Genomic DNA, 22,821 nt, shown 5'->3' on the forward strand with positions numbered 1-22,821 from the left:
CCTCAGATAGCCGTCACAGGTGCTGGAAAGGGGCGCAGAAGATTTTAGCCAGCCATTCCAGGTGCCAGAACAGTGTGCAGACCTCCTTAGCCGCTCCGGGAGCCAGAAAGGGACAAAGACCACCTTAGCCAGCCGTTCCAGGTGCCAGAATAATGTGCAGACCTCCTTAGTTAGCCGCTCCGGGAGCCAGAAAGGGACAAAGACCACCTTAGCCAGCCCTTCCAGGTTGCCTAAACACTACTCTGACAATTTTCACCAACGTTCCGGCTGCCGGAATGAGGCGCTGACCACCTTAGCCAGCTGTTCCACCTTAAGCCAACCGTTCTTTCCATGTACCGCTGGAACAGTGTGTGATGTTTTCCTTTTTTAAGTTTGTCATATTGCTTCAATTAGGATTCTTTATTTGCATAAATATATTACTAGAATTTTCCTGGACACGGGCACAGATAAGAGCTTGTCCCAGCAATCATATAGAAGTAAACGCGATCACCTTACTTTCACCTTTGTAGAGATCTCCTGCTTTCTGTATTGTTACATTAAGAAATACATGCCCACAACACACCTTCACAACCCTTACTGTACATGTGCGCACCTTGTGCCTGTCCAGTTACACCCATTCAGCTGCAAGGGAAAATGCATTGTAGTTGCACCATCAAAATTTACACCAGCCCTTTGGCAGGTGCAGATTCTCCATCTGACTCTGGCCCGTGGGCCTGATTCATCAGAGGACACAGTGTTCTTCTTTACGCAGATTCCCGATGTGCAGTATGGGTCTGCAATCCCCCACGCAGTCTGGCAGCAGACTGTCAGTGATTGACAGTCTGCTGGCATTTCTGTGCAGGGAGGGGGTGTTGACGGTCGCCGTTTTCCAAAACGTTAAGGGGGAGCGAAGAGGCCAGGATCTCCGTCGGCTGACAGAGATTTCCTTTTGTGCATCTGTGATGGCCGGCTTGGGTCACTCAGTTGGCTGATGGTATCAAAGATGATCCAATGCTGCATTCTAGGACACAGCTCAGATCAGTAATGCATGCAGGAGGCATGATGCCTCCTGCTGCATTACCATAACAGAGCTATCGCAGCTGCTACCATGTTAGCCGCTGCGATAGTAACTGTCCTCTGCTGAATCAGGCCCTATGTCTGCGACCGTGTATCTCAGAGTGCATCTGCTTTCATTGACAGACCTGTGACGCTCCCATAACACGTCCCTGAGTATGCATGCACTACTAGCCACCTCCCAGTCACCACCCAAGAACGCACAGCATATCTGGTAGCGTGTGTACTGATCGCAACTGTGCTTCTATTGCTGCATACACACATAAAGATTTTCTGTCCTACCATCCAACTAGTTGATTGGTTGGAATGAAAATCTGGTAAGGTATGAAAGCAAATGACAATCAGCAATTTGCTCGCAAATGCCGGAAAATAAACAAAAGCTGTTTGTTAAATGTTTGATCTAAACAATTTGTTCAAACTTGTCTGAACGACCATTTTCATCTGTTTTCTGGCATTTAGCAACTACCTGCTTACTGAACATTTAATACTTGTATGTTTGCGTTTCTTGTCTACATTGTTTAAATCATTCCAATACCACTGTCAATTTATCTTTATACCACTGTAGTACCTACCATTGTTTCACACGTATACTTTTTTTTTTTTTTTTAATATATATATATATATATATATTCATACTTTAGACTAATTCTCAAGTCTTGCTACTTTAACAGCTCTATACTCTTTCTTTTTGGTTATAATATACTATTGTAGTTGTGCCTTTACATCTTCCAGCATTGTTCTTCCTTTTATCTGATTTTGACCTGTACTGCTTCCTCATCTGACACTCATTACTACTACTGACTCTCCCCCCCCCCCCCCGACTGTCTCATCTACACGATGTCTCTTTTCTTCTTCTCCTCCCTCACTCAGCTGCTACATTATTTTCTCCACTACCACCAGTTTTCACCTCTTTTCTCCATCCATAGTCCCCTCTACATTCTCCCCCTCCTCTGTCTCTCTTCATCACATACTAGTCTCTCAACTGCATCTCCCACAACTCCAGTATTATTCACTACTCTTCCACCATGGTCCTGCTGCACCACCACTAAACCCTGCACCCTCTTTTTTCTCCAAGATACCTATCCTTCTCCCCCGCTACACCACACTAAACCTCCACCTTACCCATCACCTGCTGTCACCGTTCCTCATTCAGAAGCCAGCCACATAACCCCACACTCCTTATCCCCCTTCTCCAGATCAATATCACCTCCACACTACATCAACCCTAATAATCTCATTCTCTCACCTCTTAACTCTGTCCCTCTCTCCTGTTCCCTCTGGAAAGCCAGTTTTGTCTATAATAAACTGGTCCCTGTTCATGGGCACTTAATCTGCAATGCCTTGATTCTCCTTGCCATCACCAAACCCTGGATCTCCCCCTCTGACACCACTGCTCCTGCAAAATTCCTCCATCACTTGGCTTCCTGGCTTTTAATCTTCAACTGGGCCCTCAAGACCCATTTCTTCCTCAATTCTTTCCAGCGCTCATCCTAACCCACTACTCTATGCTCCTTCCTCACTCTAGCCCATCTGTGTCACCCCTGTTTGTCTGACCCTCCCCTCAGAATGTAAGCTCTCACGAGCAGGGCCCTCTTTCCTCACGTGCTTCTTCTTGCCTTACTTTTACTTTCATTTACAATGGTGCCTAAAACTGCTTACTGACACCCTGCTGCTTATTTAGGTGTTATGCAGCATTGTTTATAAATCATGTACTTGTCCTGCATTGTCTGTACTGTTAATAACTGTTGTCTTGTGTGCTCATTTGTTTTTGTACTTTGTAAGGCGCTGCGGAACCCTTGTGGCGCCATATAAATAAAGGATAATAACAATAATTGCTGATCATCATTTACTCCCATCCGTTACCAGATTTTCATTCCAACCAATCAGCTAGTTGGATGGTTGGACAGAAAATCTTTACGTGTGTACCCAGCCTTAGTGTACATCACATGAGAGCGTGAATACTGATTGCAACTGTGCTTCTATATGTACATTGCATGAGAGCGTGCATACTGATTGCAGCTGTACTTCTATGTGTACATCGCATGAGAGCGTACATACTGATTGTAACTGCTTATATGTGTATATCACATGAGAGCGTGCATACTGATCGCAACTGTGCTTCTATGTGTACATCACATGAGAGCGTGCATACTAATCGCAACTGTCCAATGTGTACATCACATGAGAGCGTGCATACTGATCGCAACTGTACTTCTATATGTACATCACATGAGAGCGTGCATACTGATCGTAACTGTGCTTCTATGTGTACATCACATGAGAGCGTGCATACTGATCGTAACTGTGCTTCTATGTGTACATCACATGAGACGCAAGCGCCGTAGGTGTGTTTGATTTTTTTTAAACTACGGTATGTGCGAAAATGATTACTCAACTATGTGAACATTTGCATTATAGCCACCTCTGAATCAGGCCCATAGAGTAGTTATCATATAGCAGATGAGTTCAGTTGTGAACAGATCTGAGGGTATATGTAAAAGCCTGGGTATTTTAAGTTTGATTTAGCCTTTTAAATGACTTTTATGTTTGTACAATTGGGCAATTATTTCTACTGTACATGTACAAATTATTCTGAAAACCCCTACAGCACATACATCACCCTAAATGTGCACAAATTCACTGTTGCGCATGGAGCCCCTGATATCAGATAAGGCAGGGCAATGCGATGGGTGTTCTGGGGTGATGTATGGGAAGTGGCCTGAAGGGTGCACAACAAATCCGTTGCCTGGGCGTGTCACTGCAAGCTGGCTGCCTTCTCAGCTGCAGAGCTTCTTCCATAAAGACACTGCCCCTGACAAAGAGCCTAATTCAGAGATGTACGCTAATGCATTCGCAGCTGCGCTTTCACCTGGATTGCAACTGCAAACATATGCTTATGTTTCCAAAGCTTACCCGAGCATAGGAACGCCCACTGCTGCCTTCTCATATCTTTCCGATGTCCCGTTCCTGCATAAACATCGGGAACATCGACGCAAATCGAGTAGCCATGCAGTAAGCCTGACCTGTCTCAAACTCTACAATGCTGTCTCCTTTCTCTAGCCGACTACCCCCCACCACCACTACCCTCACTCAACTGCCTTCACACCTCTCCTCTAGTCTGGAGTGACCAGTTTGGGGCTGGTTGCCGTTCTGGCAGGGGGACCCCATGCTGTAAGTCCCCCTAATACAGTGTCAGCCTGGTGCTGGTTGTTGAAAAGTAGGGGATTTTGATCGGAATGGTCAAAACCAATGGACTTAACAGCAGCACAAACCGAACGGAATCATCAATTTAAACTGAAACCTGACGGATAGTAAATACACATTTTTTACACACAAACACGCTGCCTATACCCGTTCATTTGCATCTGCTTTAGAAACGATCGAAAAATGAAGGTTAGTAAATTAGATAACATTTAAGAAAAAGAACCTGGCGCTAATTGAATGATAAAGAATGAATAAATATACATTTTCTAACACTTCAGTAGCAAAGAATCAATGTGCTTGTGGTTGCACACAAACACCTGTAAACCAGGTGTTCCACAATACCAACAGAAAAAAAACCCTTGCACTAATTGATAAATAAACTAGTACAGAAAGTATCAAAAATGTCAAAATAAATAAACACATTTATTATCACAAATACATTCGAATAAATTTCATTGACCGGTCAATAATCTAAAATAACACATATACATCAATCTCCCAATAATATGGATAACAATTAGTTTGTTTAAAAAACAATATGACCTCAGGATCCAAATATTATTAATATAGTTGTAGGAGGTGGATATGCATAAAAAGTTTTATTAAAAAATATATATTGGCAAATGATCACTGTGCCCACACTGAAAAACTCGTAGCGATATTGAAATATGTCGTTTCCGATGCTGGCTGCAATTGATTAAGGACAAATGTCCGACATGTATCTGAATAACTCGTATAAGGGGACCTGTATTGATGTAATTAGCAGGTCCCCTCTTTGCGTGAGCCGCCTGTTCCCTCTAACACAGTTGAGGGAGGGATAAATCCAAGGAAGTAAAATGTCTTAAATCTAAACGGGACCTTCCAAGCTCGTATCTTCCAGTAAGAGTATCCTTAGGGGGCAGCAAGGTAATCTCTGCCTCAAACCCTCCTTCTGCGGATCACGTCTGGCAAATGCATATAAGCGTCCGTATCTCTGGAGCTCCCGGCAGCAGCAGCACACGTACAGGTGTCACAGACTAGATCTTAGGATCCACAGTTATCCCCTGACGCTTTTCACACCAACGATGGGGGCTTTTCCAAAGAGTGCACTTTTGAGAGCGTGTTTAAGCAATTACAGTTTGTGTAACCCGATGCTTAGAGCACATCTCCGATTGTGTCTCCATCTGAGTATGTCATGGTTAGCACACATCTCTGATTGTTAGAGGACTGCGCAGGATGTGTACTGCGCATGTCCAGCCCTCCATCCTCGAGTCTGTTCACACACCCCCTAAGCTGACCTGGAACAGCTATCTTAAGGGGTCTGCGCCCAGATCCGGCACCCGGAACGGCTGGTTATGGTAGTCTGCCCTGTTCCGGCACCCGGGATGGCTGGTTAAAGTGGTCAGCGCCGCATTCTGGTACCCTCGCTGGCTGGATAAGGTGTTTTGGATATCTAGAATGGGGTCTGTGCCCCGTTCTGGCATCCTGAACGGCTGGCAAAGGTGGTGTGTGCCCTGTTTCGGTAGCTATGGTAGTCTGCGCCATCCTCTATGTCCATGCCCACTAGGTTATGCGTCGCATGAGATAAGCTTTATCAAATTGTAGGACTTGGTGAAGACTAAATGATTGTTAATAATGTTTCCGTATTTAAGACAGAAATTTCACATGACTGTAGATAGCACCATGGTGTATTTGTAATATTAACTTTTTTTCAAAATTTTTTTTTATATATTTTGTATTGTAATGTGTCTATTAAGTATTTGTGTGTGTAAATTAAAATGTCTATGTATGTTTCAGACAGGATGTTCGACCCGGAATTCCTGTGCCAAGGAGCATTAAAGAATCCTATCAAAAGGAAGAAAAACATAAGGAAAGTAATATAAAAAACAGACAAAAGAGTTTCAAAGAGGTAGAAAAAGAAAGACGGGATACAGTAATGAGTGAGGCTCTCAGCAATGAAAACAAAGGCTTTGCCTTACTGCAGAAGATGGGGTACAAAAAAGGCCAAGCACTTGGCAAAAAAGGTACAGTTATCGTTGGGATGTAATTCTTCTAACATTGACTGCAGAATTCACCAGTATAACATTACATTTGGTTTTAATTAATCATACACCAGATCGTAGATTAATTTATCTCCGAGCCTTTATCTGTTCCAGTTGTTTCCCCAGCTGTATTTCAGCTCCTGCTCTGTGGATGATGGTTTTATTGTATGATCCTAGGGAAGGGGGTTCTGGGATGGATTCCTGCACAGGATTTATTGTATTTGATAACTGTAAGTAATATTTATACCAACAGTGAATAAAGAAAAAAATATCCTTTGTTGGGGCACTCTTGTATATAGAACCTATGTGTTGTTATAATTATTAAAACTTAACTTTTATTAATAGATACCTCTCAAAGATAAAATATGGTTAGTACCACAGAAAATTTGTAAAAGTAATCTTAACATCAACTATGTATTTATTACAGTAATAAAAAAGATTACCTGTGGACACAGACAAATGGCAGTGTTGCCTTGTATACACACTGTTATATAACAAAGTGCTGGTGGAAAAAGGAAAAAATGGATTGCAATAATTGCGCTTATAATATTTGATATATTTTTGCCTGCGCAAAACATAATCTAATATAGATTTATAGGATAATATTCCTTTGATAATATAAGATAATTTGTATTTCACTGTTGCTATAAATATTATAGTCACCACTTAATAATATAACAAGAAAATGCCCGCAGAAATGCCAATCAACCGGCTTGATTTAAAATTGATTTTCAAAGTTCACATAAATAGTATGAAATCCCAGATAAATTGTATTGCACAGATCCCATTTAGCCGCACAAACAGCGTATATTGGATATCTTAAAATTGCACAATTCTCATTTTAGCTGCAGAAAAAATATTCTTTTATTGCAGTAGATTAGTAATATATCAAGAAAGTCCGCACAGACACATCAATCCTAATAGCTTATAATATCTATAATATCTAGCAACAAATTAATTTTATCTGCAAAAAAAAAAAAAAAAGTGTCCCCCACTTCTGCTTTCACCTGTTACACAGTGCCAAGTATTGGACAGGTGATGAGAGAGTGGGGAGACTAGTGTCTAGAGAAATATAGTACAGTGGACGGCTGTTAAAGATCTTTATAATGGGAGTTAAATGACCCCTGGTGCCCTGCGGTATTGCAGGGACCAAATGCACCCAGATCAGTCAGGCTACCACCTGAAGAAAGAAAATCATAATGTTGCCTGTGAAGAGACCTGCCTGTGTATATATACAGGCCGTGCCGGGTAAGGGAGTCCCGTGTCAGCTATGCCAGACTGAAGTAGAGATGTCTCCCCGTAAGGTATCTGCCGGTCAGCTGACCGGAAGAGGGAGGAGTTGACGTGTGTTTCACCGTATGGCTTGTTCACAAGTCGTCTAATCCCCAGGATCTCAATGCCTCAGTTAAGATTGGACAGCAACCAATAGCGGGGATTCATATGTTTGATTGGCAATGTGCTAAACAGATTTTGCTTTGCCTCAAAACATCTCATCTGTGATAGCAAGTGATTGACATGGTACTCGTCCAATTAAAATACCAACAAAGTCTTGAAATTGAAAACATAGATCCAGCAATTTACACATAACATTATTTCGATGGTAAATATTATCAAGATATATTATCGCTCTATATATAGTTAAATATAATAATCACTTAGCCGCAATCATGGTATGAATAACCAATAATAATAATTATATTGTACTAGGTAGTTAATAAATTCAATTAATATTGCAACTATTTCAATGAAAAATAATAAATGAAACAGACAGGTAAATTATATGAGATATACCAGAAGATTACTATTAAATCAAATGAATGTGGAACATCATTAAATTATCTATAAATATAATAATGCTAAAATGTAATTAAAATATAATAACATAAAAGTGTAAAGCATGAATTATAAAATCTGTGGACAATTTTCACAAATATAGTGAAAACATAATTTAATAAATACACTAAGAACACGTGTATGTGTGTTACTTATTAAGTGTTTCCAGATGAATGTGTAAAAAAATTGTACCATCAAGAGTAATAGTAATAATCTTATTGATGATTTAAAAATATATCTTAAAATTAGTGTACCAGTGATCTGTCAAAACGAGGTTGTGAATTATACCTTATTATGTGAATAACTTATTGTGTAAAATAATATCTACAATGTGCATATTGGTGTAAAAAGGAGAGGGGGCATTAAAATATTGATAATATGACAGCAATTATAAAAATGCGTTAAAAAATTGATGTTCTCATTCATTCCATTTGGGGCCATACTGCTCAATCTGAAGGTCCAGTAACTTTCTTTCTTCAAAGGTTCTTTAATTGCATCTTCTCCTCTGATGCCAAGGTTCATAGTTTTCAGGCCAAATATTTTAATGTCCTTGACCGAGTTGCCATGTTTGAGGTAGTCTACAAAGCAGTGCTAGGCGAAAGTTAGAGCTGCCTAATTCAAAATATTATGCAATAGTCCTACTGTATCTTCAAAGTATTGACTGTTAAAAACAGAACATACTGTAATCTTCAGAAACAAAAAATAAACCCAAAGCTGCACATTTGATATCTTTTAAAGTGTGTGTGTGTGTGTATATATATATATATATATATATATATATATATATATATAATGTGTGTATGTATGTGTGTATAGATAGATAGATATATATTTATTTATATATACATGTATAGATAGATCTAATTATTATTTTTTTTTTAAAAAGTAATCTTTGACAAATATAGGATAGTGTATACAGAGTAAATATTATACACTATTAGGGGAAATTCAATTGGGTGACAGTTTGCAAAATGCAAAAAACTTGCACACTTTGCCTTATAATTTGCATACTTCACCTTCATGCGCGCACCCGAGATACGCACAGTTCAATTAGAAATGCTAATTCGCACTACTCGCAGTGAGAGTGCAAATTTTGTCCAAAAAATGAACAGGGGAAATTGCATGAAAAAGTGGGGAGACCTTCTTGGATCCCAAAAAAGTGAAAAGTTTGTTAGCAGAATCATGTAGAAGACTATCATACCTATTTTCCACTGCTGCAATAACCCAGGTTATTGCTGGGTTTTCCCAGGTAGCGGCTTAATGGAAAAAGGTATCTGAAAAACAAGGTAGTTACCAGGGTTGTACCCGGATGGACCTGGATAATGGTGCAGTGTAAATGATGTGACCTGGATCATGCCTAAAATTAGCTGCTTGGTGGTTGTGGAGTAGCCATATTCCACTTTTTATGACCTCACAAGTTTAGCACAGCAGACCCAGGTTCAGTGTGATCAGGGCTGACCCAGGAATAACCCGGATTGAAGGTGTAGTGTAAGCGGGTTCTGACTTGGGTTGGAACCATGTCCAAAACCCCAGGTCAGACCCTGGTTTTTGGTGGAAAAATTGGTATTAGTGGTCATAAGGAAAGTACTGTATGCTTTTAAAAGGTGTCAAGTGGCTGATTTGTGCATTTTAAAAAAAAGTACAATAAATGTATAAAGCCGTAGAATTTCATTTAATTACAAAGGAGTTAAACGGAAAATGTAAAAACAGTAGGAAAATAAGATGCTTTGGGGTAATTTGAGGCAACTTTAAAAATGTAAAAGAGCGATCGAAAGCAATTATGTTTCTTTGAAATAAATTCATTAAATTTGGGGTGCATTATTTTAGGGTCATTTGAGGCCATTTATTTCCACCCCTAAAATTATGTAATTAATTACTGGCCCAATTAAGCTAATTGAAAATTTCCAAATGCCTAATTAGTCATTAGGGGGTGGTGGCCAAGGGGTTCTGAAGCAAGTCCCAACATTTTTACCTTAAAATACAGATTTTTACCCACCTTTTCACCTGCTCGGGGGTGCCAACAAAAACAGGCATATTTACTCTGAAAACGAAAAGCCAGTTTGGAATTGAATTGCAAATCTAATTTGCATGGCGAATTTGCAGTGATTTCACCTTGCGGGACCAAACTCGCACTTAATTGAATTCCCCCTTATTTACGTAATATTCCCAACCTACGTTGAATCTAGCTACTTTCTCTTTAATGGCCCAACATAATTTCTACAATAAAGAAGTTGTGATTGCCCTGGGGAAGCACTGTTCAGTGACCGTTTGTTCATCTTTATATTTTCCTGCTCTTGCAGTTTTTCATCTTGATTCAATGGAGTATTTTAGGCATCTTTGGACCGTGCTCATTTACCGTTTGCAAGCTGTTTTTATTTGCGTTTCCTGGGGAAACGCATTTTGTAACTACAGCTCTAAACAGAAGTATTTCACTGGGTACCATATTTTGATGTCTTTGTAAAATAGTCTGATCTTGCTAGTAATAAATATTCCTCAACATGTTTTTCTGTTTGTGTTTTTTGTGCAGGTGATGGTATCGTTGAACCAATTCCTCTAAACATTAAAACTGGTAAGGTTCAAACCCAGCGACCTGTTCATTTTATTTCTTACTAGTTTGTGCAGATTTTTTTGTTTGTTAGTAACTGTAGTGAAACTGTTGAAATTGTGTGCTACACACTAAAACAAACACACAGCTGCTGGCGTTTGGTAGTACACTTGTACTACACGTCGGCGGTGTGTGTGTTTTAGCAGCCAGTGAGAGTTTTACTCTCATTGGCTGCTGCACACAGGACTGGAGATGGGCTGGAGCTCACTCATAAGCTCCGCCTTCCGGCTCCCGTACTGGGTGAGCGGAAGGACGAAGGAGCGGACAGCGGCGGGGGCAGGAGCGGAGATTCAGGTACGTGTAATTTTGTCTGTCTGTGTTTGTCTGCGTGTTTTATATGTAAAAGGCACTACTACTGGGGGCACTGCATAGGGGGCACTGCATAAGGGGCACTGTATAAGGAGCACTACTGGGGGCACTATATATTGGGCACTACATAACAGGCACTGTATAAGGAGCACTACTGGGGGCACTATATATTGGGCACTACAGGGGCACAGCATAACGGGCACTGTATAAGGAGTACTACTGGGGTCACTATATATTGCGCACTGCATAAGAGGCACTATATAAGGGGCACTGTATAAGGAGTATTACTGGGGGCACTATATATTGGTCACTGTATAAGTAGTATTACTGGGGGCACTATATATTGCACACTGCATAAGAGGCACTATATAAGGGGCACTGTATAAGTAGTATTACTGGGGGCACTATATTGCGCACTGCATAAGAGGCACTATATAAGGGGCACTGTATAAGTAGTATTACTGGGGGCACTATATATTGCGCACTGCATAAGTGGCAAAATATAAGGAGCACTGTATAAGGGGCACAATATATTGGGCACTACTGTGGGCACTGCATAATGTGCACTACAACTGGGCATTGCATAAGGTGCACTACTACTGTGAACATTGCATGAGGGTCACTACTACTAGGGGCATTGCATAATGGGCACTACAACATGGGGCACTTTATAAGGGGCACTACTACTAGGGGCATTAAGGTGCCAATGGAAAGGAATGCTCGCTGAGTGACGAGAAATGATGGTGTGTCATGTTGACACCCCCCATTTTTCAGTGGCCTCGCCGCTTGTGGACATGCCCACTTTTTCGACACGAGTGCGCACATAGGGGTGGGGGGAGTCTCCATTTTTCGTCTTGCCCTGGACTCCAAATACCCTAGTTATGCCACTGCCTGCCAGACACCCTCTGTAATTCGAGGGATTTATCCCCACCATCACTATAATGGCTTTTGTTCCTCTCATGGTGCTGTTATGATTTTAGTTTTCCTTATGTTAGCGCTCCAAGGAGCATTAAACACATGTTGGGATCCCGGTGTCCAGAGGTCTGCATACTCACTGGTGACATAGTGATTGTCAGTCTGCTGTAGCTACAGTCTGGTTGCAGAACTGAGAAATGTCTTATGGAGGGGAGGAGTTCCCAGCAGATGAGTCTCCTTGTAAAGCACCCGCTTAGTGGGGAGAGGGGAGCTATGGGGCAGAGAGTGTTAGTTAAAAGCCATGGGAAAGTCACCTTTGTTATATCATAGGCAAATATGAACAATGATGAAAAACAAGCTACCAGGCATTCATTTCTTTTATTTGTGTTGTAATTTGAATAAATAAGAGTGATATGTTGTGGATTACTTTATTCTGTTCTGTCACACCAGTCTTCATTATTAGTTATTTTAGTAGGGGATCAGGTGCTGTCAGACATACACATTCTGTATTTTGTTTTCTATGCCTGTCCCTTACATGCAGTGCAAACGTCAGATTTAGCTTACATTACCAGGGTCTGCATCAGGGGCAAAGATAGGCTGTCTTTCATCCCGTGAAATATACAGTTATAGAGACAATGTAAACCAGAGAAAGTGGGCGTCCAACCAACCGTAATGTCTGAACACCTGCACCAGTCAGCTCAAAGCCCTTAGCTTATGTGGTTATACAGCCAATTATGAATCTGCCATATATCATCCTCGACTGAACTGACTTCTTAATTAAGGAGGCAGCAAAAAACAATTTTCGAAGAGTTTCTATGAAAGAGCCATACCCTATACATGCATACGTCTATCATTGCCCCCTCCTCTTATGCTCTTGTATACACTGCCTGACCACTTAAGGCAGGGGTGGCCAAAGTGTCGATCGCGTTGGTTGTCCAGCAGCAGCCAATAAGAAGCAGGCTGATTCTTATCTGCTAGCTCAGCTGCGCCGAACTGAAGCCGTGGCTGTGTCTGTCGGCTGTCACTGTGACTGCAATAGCCAATAAGAATCGGGCTGATTCTTATTGGCTGAGGTTGCCACATGTAACAGCCTCCAGTGCCGGAGAGCCGGATTAAAGGGGTTACGGGGGCAGGACTGGCTTGAGAGTGTCAAACACAAAAGGAGGCGCAGTACCACTGCCGCTAGTACCCTGGACCGATCAAGATTGGCGGTCCGGCACTGAGGCAGCTCAATCTCTCCCAGACACATCAGTTCAGTCTTCTGTGGGGGGCTCTAGGTGAGGGATATTTTTTTTTTTCCTGTGGGGGGAGGGGGAAAATGTGTTTTGGGTTTTTTTACTGTGGAAGCCAATGTGTGATTTTGGTGGGACAGTTCCCATGCCCCTTGCTGTGAGGTCACGACCCCTTTTCTGAACACCACGCCTCCATTTTCGGGAGCAGGCCTACAGCGTGTGCAAATGTGGCTGTTTTGTAGATCACAAAAGAATTTCAACTTTGAAAGTAGATCACCAAAAGTTTGGCCGCCCCTGACTTAAATAGCTCTCTGTTACTGCATTTTGGCCTTTAGTGTCTCGATCACAACCTGTGTTGCGTAGATCACATGACATCACTGGCTTCAAAAGCTCAGAGTGGCAAGGTTACTCTAGAACCTTCAGATCTGTGATGCTGGATGATTGATATGACAGGGCAGTGTGGTCGTACAGGCCCAAGTCAGGCAAACATCAGACACCAGACCATGTTCATTTTCTATTTATTCATGTCAATGTGACAACAACTTCTCCTTTACGCCTGCACACAGGACGTAGTGGTATTGGCCATGAAGAGATGAAGAAAAGGAAAGCAGAAGAAACATTAGAAAACTACAGGAGAAAGATCCAGATGAGAAAACAGGCAGAAGAAAGGGCAGCTGACGACTTCAGGTAGTGTCCTCACACCACCAACAATTTAATTTAAAAACATACTGCGGTCACCTCCTTGTACTCAGAGCCTCATCATGATCCCATGGGGCCCTAGACAAGATACTGGTTTGGGCCCCCTTCTCCCTCTAGCACACCTAAGCTCTGAGCAGATGTGATAAATATTTCTCACGTAAATCTGCAACGTGAAAATGGATATAGTTGTCTCTTGCCAGGAGACGGGCTTCGATAAGAGCCCATCCTGGAGAAGAGCTGGAAGCAGTGTGATGGCTTAAAGCTATCACACTGCTTCCTGATTTGGGTCCTTGGCTCACCTGGTGTATGAGTCACGGGGGGGGCAGACAAACTGAGAGGATCCCTCTCCGGAAGAATTTGTGAAATGATAGCCCATAGGTTACTATAGGATACCTATGGGCGCCAAACTCTAGATGCTTTGCATTTTGTGGCTTGGTAAAGCATACTTGCCTACTTTTGCAATAAGCATTTTTCAGGGAGATTGTGAAAGCTACACCTATGAGCGCGGTGGTAAAGTAGGCGTGTTATGCTATATCTGAGAGGTTTTTACAACTAAATTGACTTGCATCCGAATGTAAACTAGCCCCAAAGCAGTTAGTAAGTTCACTGATACTTTTCAGGGCTAGCTCATGTGATTTGTGTTTTACAAGGGGTTCCATAAAAGTGGCCAAGTGAAATCTTATAAGTAAATGCACGTAGTTATAGGGATCATTGTACCTTTATAACCAATGCAGGGTAATGGCACTAAGTATATAACAAGTACATAATGGGGGTAATGCACAATCAGGGAGATTGCTACTATTTCAGGGAGGCAGGGAGATTGCTGCTATTTCAGGGAGGCAGGGAGATTGCTACTATTTCAGGGAGGCAGGGAGATTGCTACTATTTCAGGGAGGCAGGGAGATTGCTGCTATTTCAGGGAGGCAGGGAGATTGCTACTATTTCAGGGAGGCAGGGAGATTGCTACTATTTCAGGGAGTCAGGGAGATTGCTACTATTTCAGGGAGTCAGGGAGATTGCTACTATTTCTCCTTCATCCACTAGGGGACACTGGAGTTCAAGACAGTGGGGTATAGACGGTGGTAGAGCAGATCCTGGCACTTTAAATAATTTAGAAGTGTGACTGGCTCCTCCCCCTCTATGCCCCATCAGCCCCAGTTTTTAGAATGTGCCCGAGAGAGCCGGTCGCACATCAGGCTGTCTCCAGCCTTTCTTATTTAGTTTTAGTTTTTAAGACAAGCATTGAGGACAGGCAGGCTGCTTACTGTGGCAGTCTGCCTGCTACGTGGGAGCCGCCGGGAAAGGCACCACACGGCTACTGCAGCCTGTGTCCGGTGACCTAGAGGAGGGGGCACACACCTGGAGTCATCGGACTCTGCGAGGACCCGCCACTGCTGACACCGGCATGTGTCCGGGTTCCTCGCCGCCCCCTCAGCCCAGCATCCCGGCCGCAGCAGTTGTAAGTATAACCACTGCTCCTGATAGCAGGAGCAGTGGATGCATAGCTGGGCTCAGTGACATAATGTCACTGTTAGGAGACCCGACAATCCCCCCCGCACGCACCCGAGTCCCTTATCGGGTAACAGAAGGTGCTAAGTGGGCCCGAAGAATGCGCTGCAGGGCTGTCGCGACTTAATGGCTCCTTCCAGCACCCGCCGCTGCTCTCAGCAGGCAGTGTCCGGGTCTAGGGCTTATCCATAGTCGGCCAGTTACTAATGTAACGCTGACAGGACATCGCGGTCTCGGCTAGCGGGGGTGGAGCTTATTACCAGCGGCCATAGCATCAGCCGCCTATTCCGAATGGCGCGTCCTGCTTATCTAGCAGCGCCATTTGTAGTCGGGCTCTCCCTCCTGCCAAGACCTCGCTACAGAAGGTACATGTGTAGCGCTGGGGTAGGCGCGCTGAACGCCTGCCGCATGCGGACGCCTACCATTTCCTCTATCAGGCTGCCTGTTCTGTGCAGCCGGCCAGTCCTGGACACGGCTTACAGTGGTCAGTGTCCGGGTCTCTGATTATAGGGAGTGGCGCGATGGCAGCGTTTAGCTCCCCGTTGCACCGCTCACCCTCCCACCCTGTGCACCCGCTATGCAAGACTTCTGGATTTACTCTCCGGATAAGTGCACTCCAACTGGGCTGTGTGCACTATAACAGGCGGGCTAGGGTATCTCCAGCTTAGGAGGTAGGCAGGCACAAGTGTGTACCATCAGGGAGACATTACACACAGCAAGGTGTCCCTATGCTACAGCTTGTTTTGCAGCACATGGAAGCATCCACAGTAGAAGAACTACAGGTACCAGCATAGCATGTACGCCGCAAGGGAGGAAGCACAAGCACTGCCTTGGCTATTTAGCAGCTCTCCTCAGAGCAGGCTTCCCTGTTATCCCTAGTCTATAGTAACAGGCTAATAGTACCAGCGCAAGGCTCGGATCCTGCCGCTGCCATTTCTGTGTGGAGTTTGTATGTTCTCCCTGTGCTGGCAGCACTGCCTTAGCTATCAGCTTCTCTCCTCATCTAAATATCAGGAGGAGATGCCGCGTCCCGCAGCTCCTGGCTGGGCTGAGCAGGCTTCCCTGTTAGCTACTGCATAGCATAGAGCTAATAGCCTTACGTTATACAATGCAGCGCTGTATGACGTCACGCTGCTACCACAGCAGCACAACTTCAGTGCTCCCGAGAGTTAGCCCCTCTCCTGTCTTGCAGGAAAAACGTTGGTTTATGCGCAGTGTTGCGTCAGGAGCCTTGATGGCTCCCCGTATTCCCGGCACTGACCGGACCTTCAACTACTCCGCTTATACGATTAAGGGGGCTAGCAGCGCTATGCTGAGAAGTGTAGCAGTTTGCGCACACACAGCGTGGTATTCATGATCAAACAGCGTTCCCTGCTTCCCTTTTAAGGACAGTAGTTATTGCTGCACACAAGCAGTATAGCTCAGGCACTACCTGTAGCAGGAAGTGCTTTAGCGCGCGTCCCTTACGCCTACCACACTGCGAGTGCTTCAGCAAGGGTTGCCTGTCCTTGTATGACAGGAGTTTAGTACTAGCTACAGTGGATAGCTGGTCGCTAGCGGTAGACTAGCCCTATCCCGCTTTTCCACTATGACACCGTGTTAAGCGGTTCTGAAAGGGGCCAGTTGTTCAGCCTATGCATCACGGCTAGAAGCGATGTGCTGACATTCTTCCAGGACCGGTGCACAAACGCAGTCCTGCCAATTGCAGCGCCGCTTGGTTTACCCAGTCAGGCTCCCCTTCGTTCTGTAACATAGGGCGCCTAGATTAATCTAAGGGCCTGTTATGTATCATGGCCTCATGGTGTATTAGCTCCACTGTTATGGTGCTGCTGCCAGAACTTATGGTCATAGCATACCCTTCACCCAAGGTTAGCACATTTTTGCGTCCCATCCCCAGGCTTATGCCTCACATTGGCTTCCCATGCATTTGTGGATACCATTTTAGGCTGGTCTTAAAACCTTTCTCCCCTGTTTTCTGTGCTTACCTTAGAAGGTATGCATAGGTGCATCTTTTTATATCATGTGTTCCCTTTGGCAGCACATACAGGAAGAGGTTAGTGACGCGCAGCTGGTGTGGTTGTTGGCGTTGCTGCCTCACAGCGCTGGGGTCTTCCTGTTGATTCTCACTTCAAAAAATGGGTTCATCTGGTGTTAAGATGGCTCATCTGAAAAGGCGAGTACGCCAGTAACAGAAGGGTCCCAGGATCGAAACCAGTCTGGGACAGCACACTGCTAAAATATCCTGCCCCTACGCCGTAGCAGAATGACGGCCACCTGCGGCACATGAGCAGTCTATGTATGTCTATTGTGTTTTATACTAGCCCTGCTGTATAACACACATGCTGGAGTGATTTTGTCCTTGGGCTCAATTCTTTCCATGGCTTCAATTATTGCTCATGTTCTAATTTTAAAATGTTACGTCACCTACTAAATTTGTATGTAGGTAAGCGTATCCAATTGTGGATATCGCTTCTTTCCTTACCGTAGGAGCAGCGGTAGGATCTGTTCTTATCAATTTATGTCTAATACCTAGCATATTGATAGAAGGAGGCTGCGTTTGGAGGCTGGACTCTCCTGATGCGGTAGTTTGTATAATGACTACGCTTTACACTATCTCTCCCTGGGGATTGGGTTGTGTGTGTGCATATACATATATATATTTGTGTATATGGGTAGAATGCCTATACTTCCACAATCATTAGGTTTACCTATAATCCACACAAGGGAAGCCGCCTGGGATTACCAGAAGCTGTAGGCTATATCCCTACATATTAATATTATAGGGTGGCTCTATAAACTAGTCATGTGCTGCAGCTTACATGGTGATAGTCACAATTCTCTAAGGCATTGCTTCTAGTATGGATCCTAGACATGTCACATGTATATAAAGTTATGTACTTCCACCCTCCTGGAGTTTTAGTTCCATTCCTGCCAGTTATACGGCACCCCGTTTCGGGGGACCTATTATCATTACAGTGATGCACTGGGTAGTAAACTTGTAAGACGCCCATTTCTTGTATGAATATTTCCTAATAATTGGGAAACAAAAACCTGTGTTTTGTTTAAACTACTGGGGTTATCACTATTGATATCTCCCTTCTTTACTTGGGATAACCAACTCGTTCTATGTCTAAGTACAGGTACTCTTCTCAGTATCTATTCCGGTACTACATATTATTGTAGCATATCTCAATAAAATGGGTCTAAAGTGCCCTTAGGTACAATTCATATCTGGAAGGCCTAGGGCCACTTGCCGATATAGGCAGGGTCAGACCTGAGTTATATTAGACTGGTGGGCATAAGACGCACTTCACCAATAGAAATATTTATGCAAGGATACTTAAACTAGCAGACCGTTTTTGGGGTTGTATGTATAATCTAACACTGCTATACAGATACACGTCTCTAATGGACCAGGCTCAGGTATAGAGTCCTGTTCTACGACCTTCTTGTCTCGACTAAAATTTTGCTAGTTTCCACAGTGTTTTCTACTGCACATCTCCAGACTGAAGTCTGTGCTGTAGAGCAATTGGTCTTAGCCCACTGAAGCTACTCTCTATACCTAACGTGGCGGGTTGCTGTGTGATGGCAAAGGTCAGTGACATTCTACATAGCGTCCAGAGGGATTCTGGTCGCTCAAAGGTAAGAGCTTACTAATGCCTCGGATGATGCTCCTAATTCATGCAACCTGACATACATAGCTTTATTCTCCCTTACGCACCCTAGCTGCTGTCCTAGCAGCCATCCGCTCTTTTAATCAGTTGGCTCTACACTTTAGAGTTTTCCTGGAGTGTGGGTGGTGCATAATTACAACACTGGATTGGCGACACTATTCTACTAGAACCTGTTAAGGTTCTGGACCGAAGCACACCTATAGGCTATTGCACATCTTTACATAAGTGTGATCCGCGCAGGGGACCTGGTTGGGTTCCTGTTCAGTATCTGTTGATATTTTTATCACACTCACATGGTTGTCTTAGTGCTCTGGCCTTGTTGTATGGGATGCTTCCCTATATTGATAGCTCTCCCTGGGTGGCTGTTGCATTCGTGCTGTTTTACTGTTAGATTCCTGGTTGTTTTCATACTGTGTTCAGGCCAGCAGTTGGTACTGACTACGCACTTACATCATGTTGGAATTTGTCTGTTATTTCCTTTTAACGGCAGCATTTCAGCTCCTGTTTTATCCCTGTTTTCAAAATGGGTTGTACTTCCGTCTGACCCTCTGAAAGGTATTGTAGTCTCAATCCTCTCTCTCTCTCTTTCGCCTCGGTCTCACGCCCAGTGGGATCTCCACTCGTTGGAGACTTCTATGTTATACTTTTATATATACGATTATGTCCAGCAGTGCTGGGATTCTGCTGTCTGCGGCTGCTGCAGCTGCCTGTTTAGACTCTAGTAAGGTTCTCGAGTTTGTGCTCGTTTACTGCCCTTCTCCTATGGATTCTTGTTGGGGCTCTCTGCCACCAACAGTCCGGTTTGGTCTATTTCAGCTGAGATTACAGTTTCTGACGTTTCCCACCTGTGTTTGTTCTCTCAACAGCTGTTCTGTTCCTTTTGACTTGCACTGTAAGTTGTGGAATTTTCTGTGACTGTTTAGTGAGGAGTAGTGTTTGTCTCCTGTGCTACGACACTTGTTCCTCAGCTTCCGCTGGGCCTCAGGTTCTTGGCGGTCCCTGTTTCGGTTTGGCCAAGGGATCAGCAAGTTCTCCGCGCTCCCACCCGGGAGGTTGGCTTTGGGACGTCCCCACTGTCTTGAACTCCAGTGTCCCCTAGTGGATGAAGGAGAAAACAGGATTTTGGTACTTACCGATAAATCCCTTTCTCCGATTCCACAGGGGACACTGGACGCCCGCCCAGCGCTGCGTACCTGCCGTTTTGTTTGGTTTCTATAGTTGTGTGACTGCAGGGTTCCCTGCAGTGGGTTCCTCTGTTCTACTTCAGTCGGTCTTGTTCCGTTCTGTGGTCTTCTCCTTTTCCTCGTTTTTTTTTTTTTTTTTTCCTGTTGTCCTCCGTCTCCTCTCGGGCTCAGTTCTTAAACTGGGGCTGATGGGGCATAGAGGGGGAGGAGCCAGTCACACTTCTAAATTATTTAAAGTGCCAGGCTCTGCTCTACCACCGTCTATACCCCACTGTCTTGAACTCCAGTGTCCCCTGTGGAATCGGAGAAAGGGATTTATCGGTAAGTACCAAAATCCTGTTTTCAGGGAGTCAGGGAGATTGCTACTATTTCAGGGAGTCAGGGAGATTGCTACTATTTCAGGGAGGCAGGGAGATTGCTACTATTTCAGGAAGTCTCCCTGACAAACCTGGAGAGTTGGCAAGTAAGGTAAATCCAGCAGCCCGCATAGAAATGCACAGTTTTTGGGTAATATCCCCCAAATAGTTATCTAATGATAAATAGGCCACTCTGTGTCTACACCACCAAGAAACACTTTGTGGTTCTTACTTTAGCATTAATCAGCCATTCTCTAAATGCTAAAATGTAATGTTTTTTTTTAAAAAAAATTGAGGTCGTTTTTTATAGTAAAATCTGCACTTGAAAATGATATTGCATATTTTTAGCTAGTATCCACTTGAAATTAAATGCTTAGAAAGTGTAGGAATAATATTGTAGCCCAACACAGCATAGCATTTTGAAAATTAGCGATCTACCGCAGTAAAAAAAAAAAGTAGTTGAAACTTGTCTTTACACAAGATGGGGGAGATCTAGGCATTAGGCCCTACGCTCGGGTAAGCTTTGGAAACTTTAGCATATTTTCGCAGCTACGTTCCATGCGAAATCGCAGCTGCGGTTACATTAGCATACATCTCAGATTCAGACCCAAAGTCTCTTTCAAACAAAGTTACCATACTATTGGTGGCCCGGTAAGTTTAATTCTTACTTGCAGCACTGCAGTTTAGATGTGAAGTGTTCAGCCATGGCCAAAAGTTTTGAGAATGACACAAGTATTGATTTTCAGAGTCTGCTGCTTCAGTGTTTTTAGACCTTTTTGTCAGATGTTACTATGGAGTTTGTTAGAATTTGTGGGTTTTTGTTAGTCCACCCGCCTCCTGAGGATTGACCACAAGTTCTCAATGGCAGTGTTCTACCCAGGCTGTTTTTTGCGGGTGCATCACCCAGCAAGACACAGCCTACCACCCGGCACTTTGGGAGCCTGCAAGTGGGGACAGTATTTGGGAGCTGTATAAAAAGGACCAGATCCTACAGACTTTGCAGCTTTTTCATAATCAGACGACTGGCCTCTAATAAGCAGAGGAGAATTAATATATATATATATTATTTCAAGTTTAAATAATTATAAGGTCAGGGTTTAAAACATTTTATTATTGCGAAGTCCCCCACCCAGCAACTTCTTGATGCCACCCGGCTGGAAACATTTTCTGGGGAGAACACTGAATGGGGATTAAGGTCTGGGGCGTTTCCTGACCATGGACCCAAAATTTTGATGTTTTGTTCCCCGAGCAACTTAGTTATCACTTTTGCCTAATGGTAAAGTGCTCCATAATGCTGGAAAAGGCATTGTTTGTCACCAAACTGTTCTTGTATGGTTGGGAGAAGTTGCTCTTGGAGGATGTTTTGGTACCATTCTTTATTCATGGCTGTGTTCTTAGGCAAAATTGTGAGTGAGCCCACTCCCTTGGCTGAGAAGCAACCCCACACTTGAATAGTCTCAGGATGCTTTACTGTTGGCACGACACAGGACTGATGGTAGCGCTCACCTTTCCTTCTCCAGTCAAGCGTTTTTCCAGATGCCCCAAACAATCTGAATGGGGATTCATCAGAGAAAATAACTTTACCCCAGTCTTCAGCAGTCCAATCCCTGTACCGTTTGCAGAATAATCAGTCTGTCCCTGATGTTTTTCCTAGAGAGAAGTGGCTTCTTTGATGCCCTTCTTGACACCAGGCCATCCTCCAAAAGTCTTCAAATTTAGTTTTGCATTTGGATCAATTACTAAAGCTGTAACGCCACTTTACTATGCTATCGTCTGGCGTACATTCAGCGTGAAAATGCCTCCAGCGCTAAGTGATCCCAAACTCTTGACCAATGTGTCCACAGTCCATTTGTGTTACTAAATATCTTTAAGTATAACTGGATGTTACCAGCCTGCCCCCCAACTCCCTAATTATATTTAGCTTCATATTTATTTTGCTTCAGAATAAATAAATATCTTTTGCCTTACATCTGCTGGTAGGTTGAGAATGAGAAGTAAAAAAGAGGAGCAGAAACTAGAAGGTGACCTTCGTAAAAGCCAGAGAGCATGCCTGCAGCTAGATGAGCAGAAGGTAAGCGAATGGCTGCAGTAATGTCAATTGCTTTTCTCAAAATCCCCATATGACAGCAATGTGTACATTAATCTTCACAGCTACATCACTTAGCTTTAGTGCTGTTGTGGATGGCTCCATGTTCCCAGACAATCTTTCTTTTCCAAAGGCCGCAGT

At 43.6% G+C, this 22,821-nt stretch overlaps 1 protein-coding gene across 1 annotated transcript in view; it reads left to right on the forward strand.

The window, feature by feature from the left end:
* The window catches only part of GPATCH11 (G-patch domain containing 11), a 37,363-nt gene that overhangs the window by 859 nt on the left and 13,683 nt on the right, over nucleotides 1-22,821 (forward strand). The window contains exons 2-5 of the mRNA XM_088477432.1: nucleotides 6,034-6,260; nucleotides 10,639-10,680; nucleotides 13,739-13,859; nucleotides 22,575-22,665. Coding sequence (XP_088333558.1) covers nucleotides 6,034-6,260; nucleotides 10,639-10,680; nucleotides 13,739-13,859; nucleotides 22,575-22,665 — 481 coding nt within the window. The remainder of the gene's footprint in view (nucleotides 1-6,033; nucleotides 6,261-10,638; nucleotides 10,681-13,738; nucleotides 13,860-22,574; nucleotides 22,666-22,821) is intronic.

Source organism: Taudactylus pleione, unplaced genomic scaffold, assembly GCF_031769625.1.
Source record: "Taudactylus pleione unplaced genomic scaffold, aTauple2 ptg000201l, whole genome shotgun sequence".
Taxonomy (NCBI): domain Eukaryota; kingdom Metazoa; phylum Chordata; class Amphibia; order Anura; family Myobatrachidae; genus Taudactylus; species Taudactylus pleione.